This window comes from Pinus tabuliformis, chromosome 4_2, assembly GCF_031772625.1.
Source record: "Pinus tabuliformis cultivar Carrire ecotype Pingquan chromosome 4_2, CPIR1, whole genome shotgun sequence".
Classification (NCBI taxonomy): Eukaryota; Viridiplantae; Streptophyta; class Pinopsida; order Pinales; family Pinaceae; genus Pinus; species Pinus tabuliformis.
This window is the reverse complement of record NC_142304.1, coordinates 267,959,515-267,978,734: the sequence shown is the minus strand read 5'-3', so window position 1 is coordinate 267,978,734 and position 19,220 is coordinate 267,959,515. Positions and strand designations below refer to the sequence as shown.

The 19,220-nt window shown below is 38.4% G+C and overlaps 1 protein-coding gene across 1 annotated transcript in view; it reads left to right on the top strand.

Annotated features, from left to right (window-relative positions):
- The window catches only part of LOC149169009 (methyltransferase C9orf114 protein), a 253,903-nt gene that overhangs the window by 64,363 nt on the left and 170,320 nt on the right, over positions 1 to 19,220 (top strand). Inside the window, exons 3-6 of the mRNA XM_089428512.1 lie at positions 4,273 to 4,446; positions 4,558 to 4,624; positions 12,699 to 12,763; positions 15,631 to 15,709. Coding sequence (XP_089284638.1) covers positions 4,273 to 4,446; positions 4,558 to 4,624; positions 12,699 to 12,763; positions 15,631 to 15,709 — 385 coding nt within the window. The remainder of the gene's footprint in view (positions 1 to 4,272; positions 4,447 to 4,557; positions 4,625 to 12,698; positions 12,764 to 15,630; positions 15,710 to 19,220) is intronic.

The window sequence follows — 19,220 nt, the reverse complement described above, 5'->3', positions numbered from 1 at the left end:
GGTAGGAAAAAGCTTCACATACATAATTAGTGATTTTGCTTGAGTGAATGGTACTTTTTATTAAGGTCATAGTATTCAACAAGCAACATCTCTAGGGACATAGAGGGCTTGGTGCTCTTAATTAAATGCCAATTCCATACCCTCATACATGATAGAATCTAGTGGAAACGCTGTAATTCTGCCAACCTTGAAATTGTGAAAACTATTAAGTTTGCTGAGTTCTTATTGGGATCTGAAATTCTACTTTCGCCATTTGAAGTCCAATGAGGTAGGAACCACTCTCAAACATCCTGAAATGAATAATGGTAATGTTGAAAGTTTAAGTAAAAGGATAGAAAAGGAAAGATAGAGGCAAATGCCAATTTTTACTTTATGAATTTAATATACCAGTAATTACCAAGGTGACAAACCTAGGGTCTAGGATTAATTTTAGGGTTTTGGTTTTGTTTATAATTTTTTTTTTAATTTTGGGATTCTATTTTGTGGTCCTATCTGCTAGTGTTTGAAACCAGCTGGTTCAGGCATCTAATGCATTTTGTACCGAACCGACCATTTCTAGTTTAGACCCTTGATTTGAAATAAAACCCCTTGTAAATGTTGAATTTCCATGACCTTGGGTCTAGGTTAGTCTTAAAATCACTGACGCTACCAAACCAAGAATCTCAACCATAAACTACTTTGCACAACGGAAATATAAAGCAATAAATCACACATGCACAGAACATAGACAAATTTTTAATTTTTCAACCCAACTTCGTTATATTAACAACATATAATACAACAGTCTAGGGCTCCCGTACCACAGATAATGGCCCTTAGTACAAGATACAAAACTAGGGCTTGGTGTTAGTCCATCGACAACCAATCTGCCCTCAACAAGATACTCTCACTATCTAGTTGATGTAGAGCTCCTCACAGCTACCTTGTTTGTACCCTGTACCTACCCGGTCCTTCGACCCCCGATTTGCAGCTCCTGTCTCTATCAATGCCCCAAGTCCATCTGGCCATTGAATCTCGGCTAATCAATCTGCTTTCTAGTTGTGCCTCCGTCCATCAAGGCCACAACACATCGAGGCTCCTGTTGAGTTGTTCACAACTCCACTTGTGAACAACTCTCAATCTACTCACTGCTGCTTCTCAGCTACTCAGGGACTTCAACCCACTATGGTCTTCTTGTGCTACTCCGATGAAGACTAACATAGGGCATGGAAGGCTGCCACCTATCACTGCAAGATGTCCATCTCTCACAATGAACACGGGCTAGGAGGACTGACCATCATTTGCTGTAGAAGTCCTTCTCCACACACAAGTCTCGGGCTCCACAACTGCTCCTCTGGTTTGTCAACCCTTGAGCTCAACAACTGCCTCTCTCGCAACTACCTTTGTCCATCAAGGTGTTGCTCACTGGGCTCCAACTTGGACACTATCTCGCTGTCCTCCAACAGACCATAAGTGCCCAATCTCATCCACACTTGGTCTTCTCTCACGCTGCCCTCCAACAGTCCATGAGAGACCAAGTCCACACTGTAGCATCTGCACCTAGTTAGGGCATCCCCACACTTAGGAGACCCTTACACATGGCTGCCCACAGACTTCACCAATCTGCCCTTTGCTCTGCAATAGAGGAGCTATTGCACAAATCCGGGCATCAACAATGTGTCCTCGCCTAGGACACCATCAATCCATCATACACGGGTCCTTGCTGCTGTCCTCTTGCCTCTCGATTTAATGTGTCTGTTGTCACCTTGGCTGCTTGGTAGGCCTCCCAACAGTTCATGTGGGCTCCTCCAAACAACTCCTAAGGCCTCCTACAAGCAACCCACAAACTGACCCAAGCAATGGTCAACACTTTGACCCAATGCACAACAATCTTCTACTGCAAGTCTGCTGCTCAATCACTGTGGAATCTGTCACTAGTGTAGGGCATCTAATCACCAGATCTGCCCCTCCTCCTTGACTTCCACAGGCTGCCTTTAACTGATCCAAATATTGGTCACATCTTGACCCAACATCCCTTCAAAAACACTGCTGTAATGATGTTTGACTTCGCTGTTGTGACAGTTCTGGTTAGGGCATGTGCTGCAGCCCTAACTCCACCTAAGAGTCAACAAACAAGCCCTTTCAGGGTTGCGGCATACCTTAAGAAGGCACCTCCTTTGCCACGCTGCCTCTTTTAGGGCCTAGTCTACCATTGACAACCCTTACGCAGCTCTTGACTGTGTGATAAGGCCTGCGGCCTAGCACAACAGTCCTCCTGTAGCACCGGCCCTCTCCAAACAATGCCCAAACACCTTCCAATCATCAACGTTTTGCTCCTTAGGAACTCAGCCTAGCTGCCTGCAAACTCGGCCCTTGAAACAACAATAAATTAGCCCAAAACAGTCTTACTTACCTCAGCTCCTTGGCCTCCTGTAGCAGACTTCAGACCCTTTACTTCCATGCTGTCGAAGACCCTTCTTTGCTGCGTCTAGATCAGAGCTCTCTTTCTCCACTGAGTTGCTCTTCTTGGAGGATATGTTGCACTCTCTTGGATGAGTAAAATGACTCATCTCACCTCTCTATTTATACACATAGAAAGGGCTCCAAAATGTCATGTTCTAGGGGCTGTCCAACTGTCACATGCCTAAAATATCCTTAGGCCGACCTTAAAACATAAGTCACAATCCCAACACATAACTTCAAAAATTCATAACTCCTCAACGACAACTCGGAATTGGATGATTCTCGTTGCGTTAGAATCGTCTCTCCGAGAGCTATCATCCTCATCCATCACATGTCGAAGACTCGTCATGGTTTTGGCCCAAATCACGATGGGTGCAAAACCTCCAAGCTTGGACCTCAAGCCCACAAGCCCATTTGTGGCGCTTTGACCTCCAACCCTTGAATACTAGGGCTTGGAGTACCTCCCAAGCTACACAAAATTCAACAGTAAATGGGTCGAAGCAGCTGGTTTTGGCAAAGCTGGTATGATTCTGATAATACTGTTGCAAGTACTATATGCTGTACACTCTGTATTCCATGAGATATTTATAAGAGTATAAAATTGTGGTAGGTGAAGGTAGGTGAGGAGTTAGGTGGTGGTAGGTGGAGTGTTAGGTAAGGCTTACAATTATTTCCAAGAATATGAGTTACAAATATAAAATGTAAATATAATTTATCTTGGACTATGTTAACTATAAGTCACATCACCCTATTTTTATATTGATAAATACTTCTCATAAAATATCTTTGGCTAAGTTACTGTGCTATGAGGGGGATATCTATGTTGTCAAAGTCACCCAGGACTTGCACCTGGCCTTATCCTCACCCACTCAGAGGGTTTTGAACTTGGGTCTCCACGTTAATACATTCCTGATCATCACGTTGTTTGTTGCTATACCACACGTCTGTGGGCAACACATCAACCCCTTTTGCATTGACAAGTGTCCTATTTATGGTGAATTTGATTTGCTGTACCCTTGCCAACAAATTTCTTATAATCTTTATGGTGTTCCTTGTGTGTTCAACAACTCATAGGATTTAATACACTTATCATTGATTAGGAATTAACTTCCTTATAACTTTATGTAAGAGTTTGATTTGGTTCAAGTTCTTTTTTTGAAGTTCCTTTCAGCCACAAATACTTGAAAATGAAGGAATTTGAAGAAAATAGATATACATGTAAAACTAGCTAGACCTTGGATTTAAATTTAGCGTCAAATTAAACTTTAAGCAAAACATAAGATGGAAACTTAAATAAACTGACCCAAAGGACAGCACAACCCATTCTAAGGACATTAAAGGGTGTTATTAAATTACATTTAATACTAAGAGTTATATTACAGCCACTCAAGTGCGCTTTGCTACTACATTTCTATCCATCAATATGAACTTTAACCATAGATTCCTATCTTGACTTTAGATCATTAATTCAAGGGCATAAGCAAAGGTTGACGTTCATTTGCATTACTTTTATGGAGATGAAAAAATTATCACTCTACTAAATTTGCCACAATGATTAGTTTACATAATTATGATGTTTGCTTTCTAATCTTCTTTCTCTCTCTATCTTTTATGATATACTGAATGTGACTCATTCTTTGCTCATCTTATTCCAAAATTGTATGCAAGCCACTTGATTTGCTAGGAATATTAGCTTTTTTCCTTTTCTTTGTTGCACTCTTTGAGCTTCAAAAGATTTTACATTGTGTTGATCAGTTTTATAGTTGCCATAGTTCATGATAAAAAATGCAGAGTCAGCAAGCTTAAAATTGGGTGCTTATGTTTAAATAGGTGATAGTGTTTGATGACAAAGCAAAAGCAACCGCATCGAATATATCAATTTGGGATGCTGCCGAAAAAAATGAAAGTGGTGCATTATTTATGGCAAGAATCTTAAACTATCTTGATATACCTCAATATTTGCGTCGCACTCTTGTCCCTAGACATAGTGACCTAAGGCACGCGGTATGTATATCTATCCTTGCATCTAGATATAAAGAATTCTGATATATTTCAGTAATATGAAAATGAAATGTAATGACTTATTTGATGTCTTTGGGGAGCTATATTTTGCAGGGTTTGTTGCCTCCTTTGGATGCTCCTCACCATGCACGCAAGCATGAGTGGGTTCCATATCGTGAAGGTTGTATTTTATGTTACATTCTCATTTAGAGAAAAAGTAGATATTCAGTATGATAAATAAAGAAGCTCTTTTTTTTTAATTCATGTTGTGCTTTTCATTTGAATCTTAATGTAGTGAGCCAGATCCATTCTAAAGTTTTTCTAGGTATTTTGATGAACACACCATCTCCTTAACTGCTTTTGATCATTTATGGCCTTTGTTTATGTTATTTCTTTTTGTGGAGCTCATATGGTATATTAGGTTATAAGAATACAAGTGAATGCTATAATGTGGTTTTTGTATGCATCCTCAACCATAAAATCTGGGAAATTCAAGCAACTAGGAAATTAGTTCTTCGAAATTGGGATGGCTATGGTTTAGTAAGGATAGGATACATTGGGGCAATTTTTCAGGCAATTGCAAGAAACATGGGAAACAACAAGAAACAATTTTTTGAAACAGGAAGGCAATTTCCATTTACAATCTATCATCCTTTTGGGAAATCAGATTTGGAAATCCTAGTTTCACAGATGTTGAGATCAAAAAATAATGACAGGATCAAGTGGAATTGAATACCTAACCCAAAACATGCCAATAAAAGAGAAAAGCAACACTAGAAGAGTGCATTGGAGCTGCCCATTAAATGTGCCAGAAGGAGAAATGTCAAGTGCACAAGTGAGAGAAAAACCAACCAAATAACAAGAATTTAACAATGCCAAGTGGGGATTCCTGTAGGCTTAAAGCACTTATATCGGAGAGCCTTAGTCCTGATCTAAATAATGATTTACAAATGAAGCTTGAGTGGTGTAATTATACCACTCAAATGGTAGGGAATTCTCCTAAGAGGGTTAGAGGTCCACATAAGTAGGATGACATTTCCCATGGTTTATGGACCCACTTAAATGGGGCAACACTCCTCAAGAGGGTTATTGTAACAACACCCTACTTACCCCATTGGGGTTGTTATTGCTAATCCAATTCCTCTTGTGCTGTTAGAAGAATGGGATATTTTTTTTTTTTGTCTCCTATGTTCCTCAAGAGGCTTATTACCCCATTGGGGGTTGTTACTACTAATCCAATTCCTCTTGTGCTGTTAGAAGAATGGGATACTTTTTTTTTGTCTCCTATCTTCCTCATCCTTTCCGAGCATTTGAAATGATTTAATTAAGTTTATATCTCCTCATTTTACATCTGAGCACAACAACTCAGAGCTTATTCACTTCATTTTAATTATTTATGAATAGTTTTTGTAAGAACCCTAATCTCAAGCTAATTTCAAAATAGCAGAACATGAAATTTTTATACAGAATTTAAATAATTAATCTAATGAATACCAACCTATTTGCTTTGCTGAAAATCTGTCTGCTTTGTTGCAATTCTTGTCCGGCTATCTGCTTTGCTGAAAATCTGTCTGCTCTGCTGCAATTTTTGTCTGGCTGCATTACCAAAACGGCCAAAAACCACCCTGCCGAACTGGGTACAACCTGGGTACACAGTCTCAGAATGCTTTCCAATCGAAGCAATTTGATCCCCCGTGCCCAAAAACTCCAGTACAATCAGAACTCAAGAGTGTCTGTATCTCTGTGTTAAAATTGGAATTGCTCTCTGTTTTTCCTTTCCCCCCCTTCTCAAGATTTCCTTCCTCCTTTTAATTCCCCATCCACCGCCTTCCTCCCATCTCCGTGTCATTATTTTGATACATGTAATTTTATAAAACCAAATTTTATTTGATTTTGTTGATTTTATTTGGATATGGAGATTTGATTTGATAAAGTTTATTTATTATTTTAATGAATTAATTTGATTTATTTAATTTATAATTTTAATTAATTTATATTAAAATTAACATTTTCTGTTAGTTTAAGGATTTATCATATATATATGATATTCTGGTGAGGTATTAATTCATTACCTTAATTTATATCTCCTCCTGTAGTAACTAGCTTATATATAGTGCGATACATGCGGGTCCATGCATATGTAGCTATCGTATGGAGGTCTCGTATGTATGCTAATACTCGTATTTTATTTATAGTTATAGGTGGGTTATTACAGTTTTGCCTCTTATATATATATTTATAGACCCCATACCATGGTCTCGACAACCCACCTTGCACACACACACACACACATCCATGCACTTTATTGGCGGACTTTATGTCGGGCTATTAGATGCCACTTTTCCCAATTGCGATGGGCCCCGCGCCATATTCATATCCCTGGCACTTATAAAAAACTCACGATGTCGCCCCGCTGTAACCTAGCGGTCCCCATCGTGGCCCAGGCCCTTCCATGGTTACACCTTGTGCAGGATTCACATCGATTGATGACCCATGATACTTCATACATGTGCTCCAGATCTACGCATTCCGACAGGTCAACATGCACAGACGTTAACAGGGGCAGGGGTGGCGCACAAAGTTGTTTATCAAACCGCACATCTCCAAATCTATGACTGGGATCAATTCCAACACCCTCCACCACCTTTTCTGATACCATTGCAAGGGGTGTTGGAGAAGGCAGTATCGGGTTTTTCAAACCACTTATGGGTTGTGGACTGGCACATAATGACAAGATGGGTCCCATCTCTCCGACCTTTTCCATGGTACTGGCCCGCTACGCCATCTTGATCCTGCTACCTCGACGATTCTCCCTACTTGCTCCCCTTTGCACCTCCGGGGCACGTCATCCCTGTCCTGTCATCCTGACGCTCTCCTTGACCTCTCCCCTCTTGCGCCTCCAGGCTGGGACCCTTGGGACATGTCATCCCGATCACGTCATCCCTACACTCGTAAATATTCTAGGGTCAATACGTCAGGCTGGCCTGTTAGGTGGGTCCACCTTTCAACCAATAGCGGGACTGTCAGACTCACGTGTCTACCAACACAACACGACTTACGTCATCCCTTCTGTTCCTTGCGTGCCTTGCTTTATTCCTACCGGGAATAACTTTCGGGCTTATGTGTCCTAGTGGACCACTCCGTGTGGCCTCCGCTTCTGGTTGGTCCACCGTTTTCACTCCGCCACGACAGCGTGCGCTTAGTCATCCCAGCCTTGCCCTCTCGTCTTCTCCTCTGATGCTTCTTATTTAAACTCCGGGGAGACTCTTACGGGCTGACGTGTCTCATGGCTCACCTTGCACCAATGCAATTGCATCCAAGATTGCATAGAGGCCACACGTCATCTCGCTCTTTCAAATTATACTCCCCTTTTGAACTTACAGGATGTGGCCTCCAGGCCACATCACCCCTTCCTTTGCCCAATTGCGATGAGGCGAGATCTGGACAACCTATCCTTGGCTTCCATGGCGAGGTTTTCGTTAGACTATTGGATGAGGTTTATCCGGTTGAAGCTCTAAGTGTGAGTTGAAGCCCGAATTCACTGCAATGCTGCTCACTATTGAATCTTGCCATGGCTCGATTTGGGAAATACTTCTAGACTATGAACTATACGCTTGATCCTGAGCTCGGTGATTTTCTCATGGGTTTGCTCCCCTTCAGCGCACATCGCCATCCACGCATGGATTCGATTATGGTTTTGCTGCAATGCTTCTTTAAACGTCTGGACTTGTGCTAGAGTCCTGCCATGGCCAATAAGGTTTACTAAGGCACTTGTTGGTGCTATCCTCCTGAGCTTAAGCTAGAGTTAACGTTCCCGAGTCCACGAGATTCATGAGAGGTATAGAAGGCCACAAAGAGTTTAACACTCATTGAAGAGACAAGGAATTCCTCATTTGGGTCCAAGTGCAGGCATGAGCCTTATGGACCGATGAATAATGGATAAGTTCATGGCCTTCAAGTATTCCCTGTTCAAGGACAAGGAATTCTAGGCATGACTGCACTGGTGACGTTTTGGCTGCCTTCAGCTAAGAACTTGTTGACTCCTAAAGGGCCTACAACTCTCTTGCCACACACCAAGATGCTCCCTAAGGCTCACAGCAACCCTGCAAGTAATATTGAGGCGCTATTTAGGAGTTATAGGGGCATATGGCTATTAGCAGTGACACACAAACGATCCCTCTCGGACGAGATATTATCACCTCGAACACCATGGCTATTACCAACGATTCAAGCAAGGAGCTGCCACAACATCCTAGTGCCGCGGTGTTACACAGGAGATGGCTTCCCGCCTAAGAAGATTCAACATTATTACAGCGCAATGCAACAACGACAAGGGATGGTGACCAACACCTTCAACACACTACATGTAGGCCTTGTCAACGCAGGTTATCCTTCATGTAACCATCATATTGCAATAGAAGAAGTCCTTATATCAATCGTTGTCACGATTTAGTTTAGATTCTTATAGATCTCTTCAATGCCTTTAACCCTTGCACAATATGCTATTCGTTTGTGTGTTATTAACAACACAACCAAGCATTTCATACAATACACCATTTCAACCCAGAAATGCAACATAATCCTTTTTATCATGTAAAGGCATTGCACAATATACTATTCATTATTATAATGTTAGAATGTAGTCACGAATCTTGCTCAACAACACCATTTCAAACCATCAATGCAACATACATTCATATATTCGGTCATTGGAGTTATTGCAATGCTGAATGTGGTGGGCAATGGCATTAAAACTGTGGGTTCCCTAGTGGGATTGAAGGGTTCTTCATTTTAACATTTGTTTGGCATACATTCATCTTCAAGGAAAGGTTAGGGGGTTCACTAGTGATTCATGGAATTGCACAAATGTGGAAGGGAGTTCCATTGGTGTAACTCTTATCCCCTGTTAGCAACTTCAACGCCCAATATTTCCATTTTGCCACAATGCCCAAAAATCACTGCTTCAATTTCGATTCATAGGCTAATTGGTACTTGGTCATGAAATTGGAGAATACTCAGCATCTTTATAATGCATAAGCTATGTATTGCTAGTTTTGAGCATTGCTAAAGCTATATTGTCCATTGTTGTGGGTGTTTGTTGTTGCTAGTCTTTGGAATATCTATCTATATATATATATATATCTATATAGTGAAATGTTTTAATCTTAATCATGATAGTTAACAGTGAAGCTTAGATTTCTCAACTTGCCCACATTCAGATTTGGTCATTTGGAGTCTGTTTTGTTGCAGTGAACTGCATTAGTCTTCAAAGATGTTAGTGATTTTCTTCTTCTTGCATGTTATCCTATCAACAATATCTAGCATTAGCAGAGTTGAAGAAAGATTTGCGAAATTCAGTGCCATGGACCAACTTGTACTTTTTTGAAAATAAGTTTGATCATTTAAAATTGCATTGTAAAAGGGTGCATTTTCGGTTGAAGCTGACATCCTTCATTTGCTGAGCTTGAGTTTTTGAGAAAATGGCTAGAATTGATGAGCTATTTGAGTTACTGAAAACTCTAATAGACTCTACTATTAATGCTATAGTCAAAATTAACAAAGTCACTCTCATAGATGTTAAAATTTGCTTACAAGATGCACAGCAGAAGAGCAAGTTTCTCCAACTTGAGTTACAACTCTAGCGAGATGAATTATGACAAAAGAGTCAACATTCTAAACTGATTCTTGTTCAGCACAATTCTCTATTGGAGTTTGAGATAGACTCTTATCAACAACCAACACATGATCAAACTTCAGGAGCAGTTTCACATGAACATGCAAAGGTTCAATTTACCCTTCCCAAGCCCATCATCAAACATTGGGAAGAAGTTATCCACAACAAACACAAAACTAGTCTTGGATATGAAAAGGAAGTGTCTTTTCCATTCCAGACTACTCCAAAGAAATCAAGTTTCATAGTGCAGGGCTTCTTTAGGATGATTCATCTTCACTTACTCCTCTTCCACAACAACTTAGTATTGTTAAATGCCAACATTAGGATCAGGTTGGCCATGTGAAAGATCAATGCTTTGATCTTCACCCTTGTGAGCAATGTGGAAAACATTCTCATTATTTAGACACATGTTCTAAACACAAGACTCCTGCAAGAGAAGAGCTTCACGTTGGATGGATCGCTTCTTGGCAATGGTCTTCAACAACTAAGAAGATATATCAGTCATACTGCAGAGTTCATTCTCGAGTATTGACACTTCTTGTAGTAGAGAGATCTTAATCTTCTCACCTTGTATTTGACAGGTTGGGAATTGATAGTCAACTACTAGTTTCAAAGTTATTTCAAAGCGAGCCTGAGCCATAGCCAGAACCAAAGCTAATTGCAAGAGCCTAGAGCTAGAGTCATATTATAGCCATAGATAGACTCATGTTCCATGAGCATGATTTGGTTGGTAGCCTACCTTAAACCACTATCGGTAGATGACTTCAGCTTCTACTATGCACCTCATTCGTTTGTGATCATCTTTAAACCATCATCAACGAGCACTTCCACTTCGTCGAAGACTTTGACTTGTAGCCAGATTCAGAACTGTTTCAGAAGTTGCTTCAAGCTAAGTTCTAGAGTTGGTGGTCAACCTTAAATCACCACCAGTATAAGACTTCGGCTTTTGCTATCTCATTTAGTTTGTGGTCTTCCTTAAACCACCATTTCAGAGAGCACATCCAGCCATTCGCTGTCATCCACCTTGTTTTTCAGCTTTCTTCTTGGACTTACATATACCCCTTCGGATTAAGGGGGGAAATGTTGGAAACATAATCCTTTGGGGTTATGTAAATTTAGCACATTCACTTGAGTGGAAGGCGAAAAGTCTCAAGTGAAGGTCAACAATTATGATAAGTCGAAGAGACCTCTTGGAATATAAAACCAATGGTAAGGAAAATGTGTATTAATATGTATATTTTATTATTTTGTTAATAATATGTATCATACAGTTATCTAAATTTGTCTATTGTTTTTGTGTGTTCAACAAAAGCAATCAAATTTCAACTCATCCTCTAGATGGTGAATATGCAAAGAGAATACAACAAGGCAGTTTGGTATACATGACCAAGCCAAAACACCCTCTCTTCTCCTCTACTAGGGGCTTCAAATAAACAGTGACCATTTGTGAAACTAAACTTTGAAATCACTATAAAACAAATAAGATATCAACAAAAACATAACAAACTCTATCATCCCCAAGGTCAGCGTCACAGGCCAAAATGTTTAGGCACCACATCAAGAGTTGATCAGGACTATGTCACAGGGTTCGTCGGAGCTAAACCTTGAGGTTAGGAATCTGACGAAACTAAAAAAAACCGTAAAAATTCTTTTGGGTTCGTTGGGTTTGAGGCTAACCGACACAAAAGAATCTTGATCGGCCAAGCTCGAGGCCAATCGACAACTGCGACAGAGAAAAAACCCTGCGCAATCAGGTTACAGGAGTGAAAATTTAATTTGTTTAAAGGTTCGAAGGCAACGAGCACATGAAAAACCCCGGGAGAGGAGCTTACGAGGCGAGCTGATTACACATAGAAAAAAATCACAGGAATCTGCACTACAGAATAAAATCGCATGAAATTACAGATTGGTATTGGGTTTACACGTCATGGGTCTAGGTTACAAATGACGGTTATGAGTGTAACATTTTCACTATGCGTTGAATGAATCAAGCAAATGTGATATATTTTATCAATCTGAGGGAAAATGGAATATAATATATATTATAAATTAATATAATTTATATTTATAAAAAATTATAAATTTATTAATATAAAATTTAATATTAATTATCACTATATAATATATATATATGGGCGAACGTTATCTAAACCTCATCCACAAATTCGAATTTGAATCGAACTTTATCGTTGTTGAATTTGAACTTGAACCCGAACCATGTGACATTGGATAAGGACATCCTGCAAAGACAATCCTTGTTTTCATCGACCCAATTAACATTTTGTGGGTATAATTGTAGTTTGTCAAGTTTGGTCATCATTTTTTTGTCCTTTGGGTTTGCTTGATCTTGTTTTAAGTTTGACGAGTACATTTTATTCTCTCTTCTTTATGCACTTCCATTCACATTAATATTCTTTCACCTGCTTCTTACATTTAAGGTTTACCAAGGGGAGTAGAAGTTCTTGAGTCCAAACTATTTTTATTTTGTATTCCAGATGCCACATGTGTTTGATAAGTAGATGAACTTCTTTACATTTTTGCTCATTATGAGTTTTAGTTGAAGTTGTGAAACTGTTTTTAGGTGTGACGCTTGACAAGAAATCTACAGCTGGTGGTGGGACTTTTGTTGATGTGGGTCTTCACAAGGTTAGAATCTGAGTTTTCTCAATTACATTTTATTCACTTTGGAGTTATCCGAGGATTTTCTTTCTACATGGTTGGCATTTCGGGTAAATATGTACCCAAATTTAATATTTAATTTTTCTCACATATTGTTGGAAATTGGAATGATTAATTGATGGTAGGTTGGAATTTTTATCATTTGGAATGCTGAAAATCTAACTGTTTGGTTTATACTATGAAGAAATATGGTTAAGGTGGGATTTTGCCTGGGATACACTCTATTAGATAGGATTTCCATGTTCAACCATTCTTCGTAGCATGCAAAGTTATGAGTTATGTGCTATATACATATAATTCTATCTCTATAACTCCATATAACAAAATAAGGAAAATCATGAGAATACAAAATGGAAATAGAAACAATGTTTTTATTTTTAACCCTAATTGAGTGATTTTGTATTCATAAAAGTTGCAGCATAGCTTGTGGTGTAGATACAACAAAATTCTAGTTTATATTTTTTCAACAAAAACCAAATTGGAAATACTATTTTCTTGCATATGGCTGCGGTCCCATGTAATTCCTTAAGTAATACATCCCAGTATTTCTTAGTGACATAGATTCTATAAAAAAGACATAAAATCCTAATAACTTTGTGATTCATTTAGCTAACAAAAGGCATGGGGGCCGGCTGCTTCTTCCGTTGTTGCATTCTCAGGATCTGAGTCTAGCTTGATGATTCCTTTGATTCTGGCAACTGATGCTCTGTTTCCTCTTGCTTCCATCCTTCAGAAATATTGTTCACTGATTGTACCTGATTGGATGCTCTAGAGTGGTTTCCCTCTGTCAATTTTATGACCATGTTCTTGAGCATATTGCATTCAACCTCTAGAACAGAAATCTGATGCTTCAGCATAAATCAAAGTACCCATATCTGTTGCATTTTGAGTGGCGACCTGGTGATCATTTAGTTATTTTAGCTGTACCAGGAAAAATTGACGTTATGTTTCTTTGGATAGACACTTTATGAGTCATTAATCCTCTTCTTATCTCCTGCCACTCACAATAATCCATCAGAAATCTGCAAAAACTCAAGCTCCCTTTTAGCAACAAGAGTTGGAGGCTTGGAAGTTTGGTGCTTGGTCCTGGGAGCATGTAACTACCGTACACAGTTTGAGGAGGAACGCTTGGGTTGAGGAGCCATTGATTGGAGGGTACACCATCTTAGAGTTGGAGTGCTTGACATGTGGGCACTTAGCTTGGAGAGTGCACTATCTTGGGGGTCAGAAGTAATGAACAATAGTTCATTTAAGCAAAAATATCCACATAGGATATAAGTATATAACTGATAATATGTGAGTTGTTACTATGGCATGTGATGTTGTGTATAAGTACACATTGAATGGTCACTCGTGAATAGACATGTCTTTTGGATACGTATCCTTTGAGTATTATTATTATTTTATATGATTATTTTTGTTACATTGCCTCTCCTTTCAAGGATGTTTTGTCCTCGAAATATTTTATGGAAAGAACTACATCTTCATTTTGGCCTGCAATTGTTTCACATGATTATATATTCTTGATGTTGTGATGGTTTAAGAGATGAGGCAATATGAGCTATGGATTTCTAAGCAGAAGTGCCCTGTTGACCACATTTTTGTCAACAATCCAAGGAAGCAGAATGCGAAGACACGAATATTTTTTTCGAAATTCAGAATCGTCAGCCAACACATGTTATCATTGTAAGCCCAATTTCTGTAAGTTATAATGTATATGATGCTAGTATGACCATTTAATTACGTAACAACACCTAGGTAAGCCTCTAATTTTTCCGACGAATTTCATCTTAGGAGGTTTTTTAACCTCACCGAATTATGTGTGTTTCTAAACGTAGATAATGAACAAAGTTTTTCCCCCAATTTAAACCCCAAAGCTATGGTGGAATTCATTGACAAGGTTTTAGGTGAGTCCTAGTGTTATATCGAGTCTTTGTAAAAGTGGTTTGGGAATCATTTAAGCTATTTGGCTAAATTATTTATTACAAATCACTTGGTTTATACTAGATCATATTCTGTCGCAGAATTGGGTAATGTCATGAGGGTCTATATGTAAATGTGTATTCCCCCTCTGAGAGTTTAATTATTTGTAATATCTGATGTAAAAAATATTTTAGTGCATGGTCCCTCATACTTAGACACCATGGCTAAAGTATTTGAAGGTGGAAAAATAATTAATCCCCTCTAGTGTCAATTAATTTTTCTGGCAAAAATAAAATTAAATCCTAAGCCAAAAAATTAATTAATTTAAAGTCAATTAATTTTAGAGAAATTAATTTTTCTTCAAGTGGAAAATTCGTGGGCCAAAAGAAAAATAATTTTTGGAAGTCATCCACCAAGGCAAAAATGGATATTTTAAGAAAAATTAAGTCCTTATACCTTGGTGGTTAAGTGAGTCATTTTTTTGAGGCAATTAATCCAAAATATTAATTTTTGGATTAATTAAAAATGGGTTTTAGGTGAAATTCGAAATTTTCCTCAAAATAAAAATATTTGACGATGATGATTAAAAGATGATCAAATTTTTATCAACGGTCGAAATTATTTTTGTACTTGACGTATCTTTGCCATATCCGGATTCTGGATTTTCAAAAAACTAGTGAATCCGGATCTAGATCCGTATCTGTATCCGTATACGAATCCTGGTAACTTAGTGAATATTAGATATGAAAATCCATAATAAGCTAAAGCTTTGTTTTAATTGCTTTTGAGAACCTTTGCATTGTATTTGTGAGTGGCATTGTAATTTTCTATAGCATCCTGAAAGTGTACATTTTGCTTAATATTATTAGCTTCTTGTCATGGGTTTTCTAATGCCACTTTACTTTATGCAGCCTGTTTGTATTCAGCAAACTTTTGAGCCTGGATTGCGTGTGACAGTTGCCATGGGATCTAAAAGGAGTTTGGAGGATGGTAAGAGATTATTCATTGGGGTGCTGAGATATAGCCGTTTACTGTGTTTCTTTTAGCATTGTTGGTTTTGGATAATTGGACTTTATCTTGCATCTAGAAGATCCTAAAGCTGTAACTGATAAATCCTGTTATCGTTGAAACTGCCCAGTTCCAAGGTAACTGGAAATAGTACCTTGTCACCATGTATTTCCGTGCACTTCGTGTTAGTTCTTGCCAACCATGGGGAGGAATCGTTAGATGACTTTAGTAGTCAAACTTAGATGCAACAAACTATCAGTAACACTCAAATCAATCTTACAGCTCACTGCCCTAAACAAATCTGTGTCCAAAATTGGAAAAACGGCAAGGAATAAAAGATTTAAGGACTGGGAAAATGCACATAAGATGATGCAATGTTTATCTATGATTGAAAGGACTAAATTCAGTACAATTGTTCTATGAAAAACATGGAAATAAAGCAACAAACCAGAATTTACAGCAAGATGTGTTTGAAAATGGCACAGGAACCAATGCATAACATTAATTTGCTGGAATGGACTTCCAATACAATTATATGACAATGCAGCATATCCATTACAACTATATGGCAAAAACATGCTTACCTAAGTGCAAAATGAGAAAGTACTGTGAAGAATTATGACCGTCCTAGTGAATTAAATGTTAGTGCTTTTGGTTTTTTTTTAGCATGTGGAAACCGGGAAAAATGAGAAGTTTCTCTGTTTCTGTGATAAAAGTGAAATTACAGCAAACTAATCTTCCTGTAAATTATCTAGAAGAGAGTAAAGATGACCTAAACATCTACTTAAATATGCCTAAGATGCGTTGTATTCAATGTTTAATTTGAAAAATTCATTCAAGTGAAAGTTAAAAAAAATGTGAGATTTCGTAAACCAGTGTGTTTTAATGGAGACAAAGAGGTAGGAAGAAGAGTGAATAGTGCAGAAGACAAGTCAATGCCTATCACTGAAACTGACAAGCCCTATTAAGACCAAGACTAAATAATAATGAAAGCCTAAGAAAACAAATTTCTGCATAAAAACTCTGTACTATGTAGTAGTCGCCAATGAAAATCTGTCTTTATTATCAAAAGCTCTAGATTTAACAAAGTTCTGACAAGTTTGGAGAGCACACTCTCCAATACGAACAGGCTCTTCTAATTGGGACAGTGCTAGTCACGATCCAGCAAAATCAGCTCACCACCATAGGTGCTCCATGATAGCAGTTAATCTCAATTTCTCTAGGAGAAATAAGCAAAGAAGGGGAAAAATGAGCTTGAGCACACACGAGCAATTTGACCCTCTCTTCTCCTTGCTTTGTACAATATAGGAAAAAGAATGAGGGAGAGAAAGGATAAGAATAATCCATTCCAAGTATATCAATCCTAATCTCCAGTAAGAGCTGCATGCAATAACAAATCTGAAAAACATACACTAGGTTAAACCTCCTTGAGACCCCACATTGAAACTAGGGACACAATGCATGGGTGAAACATGTGGTGTAAACTTCTAAGTTACCGGATCCGGCCCTTTGGGTTCCAGGATCCACGGATCTGATCCGGATCCAGATCCAGATCCGCCTAGATATGCCCAAGAACTGGCAACGTGGCGGATCACTGCTGGCCGAAACAGATCCTCAAAATCAGAAACGGATCCCGCAAAACTGGAAACAAGATCCCGTGAATTTTTCCGGATTTCAAACATTTTTGCAGCGTGGTTTTAACTTTTTAGACTGCAGTTTAGGTTTTTATTTGGCTTTATGCTCTCTTTGTCTTTTTCACTGTTTGTCAGCACACTGGCATTTCGTCGATTTCGACAGCAACATGGAAGCATTTGTCGGCACACATTGGCATTCACTGTTTGTCGGGACTCAGCAGTGGGCACACATTGGCATTGGCATTTCCGACCTTGGCTGTGGCGAAGGGAAAGATAGCGACCGTTGTGGCATTTTGATTCGTTGAATAGATAGTGCAGCGACCACTGTTCACCAGGCAGCGACAATTCACTAGGGCGCAACAAAGGACTCAGGACTATTCAGCAGGCAGCAATTAGTAATTTTTTAATTTGTTAATGCTCGTTGGAAGTTGGATGAGTTAAATTAAATTTTTTAATTGGGTCTGAATTTCTGAAGTCATAAATTTTGTAATCGGGTCAGCCACTATTTCCCTCACCTAATACTAATAGCAGCTGTACAATAAAACAATAACCGCTGTACTATTTCCAAGGCATGTGATTCATTAATGAAGGAAACAGGTCCATTATTGGACAATGCAAGGTGAATTAAGCAGTTTGATTTTAGCACAGAAGTCTACTACATATATTCGTCTTAGAGAGAGATTACTCCAGTAGACTTGGCAGATCTGTTTTGGGAGATTTGGCAGCTTTATCAAACAGTAGATGTAACAGGTGTACTACCAACAAATTTAGCAGGGTTTTAGCAGCTTTCTAAAACAACAGAGTTAATCATAGTTTTAGTAGGTTTATAATTGGAGCAGGGTCTGTTTGATGGATGAGATCCTACAGAACTTTAGAGGACAGTACAACATAGTTAACAGGGAGATTTAGAGGCTTATCACAGCAGTATTTTGAATTTTCCCTTCGTAGTCTTATGATTTATAGCAGGCTGGAGCACATCGCTGAGAGGAGACATTTGTGGAGTTAGATTGTTTTATTTTGGAGCCTTATTCTCTCTCATCCTCTCTTCTCTCGTTGAAGAGATCTATCTTTGGCATACTACACTTTACCTTTATAATTTCGCCCTCCCAAGTCTGATTTTATCATTTTGATTTTGTGTCTGTTTTTTAATTTTATTCTTAGCGAGGGTTTTGTTTTTGTTTTGTTTTGTTTTGTTTTTTTTTTTTTTTGGTTTTTAATTTAAAAAATATTATTATATTTTAATTTTTTTGTACTTGCCGTATCCTTGCTATATCTGGATCCTGGATTTTTCAAAAACTAGCGAATCCGGATCCGGATCCGTATCCGAATCCTAGTAACTTAGGTAAACTTCCTCCAACTATGCAAGATTAAGACAAATCTTCAACAGAAAGTTATACAACCCTCTCACTCAACTACAACCAAACAATCCTTCTATTACAACAGATTATGCCTAGCTATGTGGACAACAACATTCACACTCACTATGTTTCAACCCAAAACAAATTGACTCAACACACTAGTAGTAATCTCTCAATACCCTGACTAGCATGCAACACCGACGCAATTCATCAAGCCACCCTACTTTAATGGAAGCATACACAAAGCCATAGATTATACATCAACATTGTTGAAATTTGGTACCGGAGGACAGGTGGTTCCCTTAGGCTTTGATCTTTGGCCTAGGGAAAAGTGTTCAAAAGAATTTAATTTTTCTCCTAAAGTGACTTTATAATTTTATAAAGTTAAATCTAATTTAAAAGTGACTTTAAGTGATAAAGTTATTAAGTCTAATTTTAAAGTGACTTTTATAAAGTCAATGAAAAATTAGAAAGGAAAAGTGACTTTGGAAATAAATGACT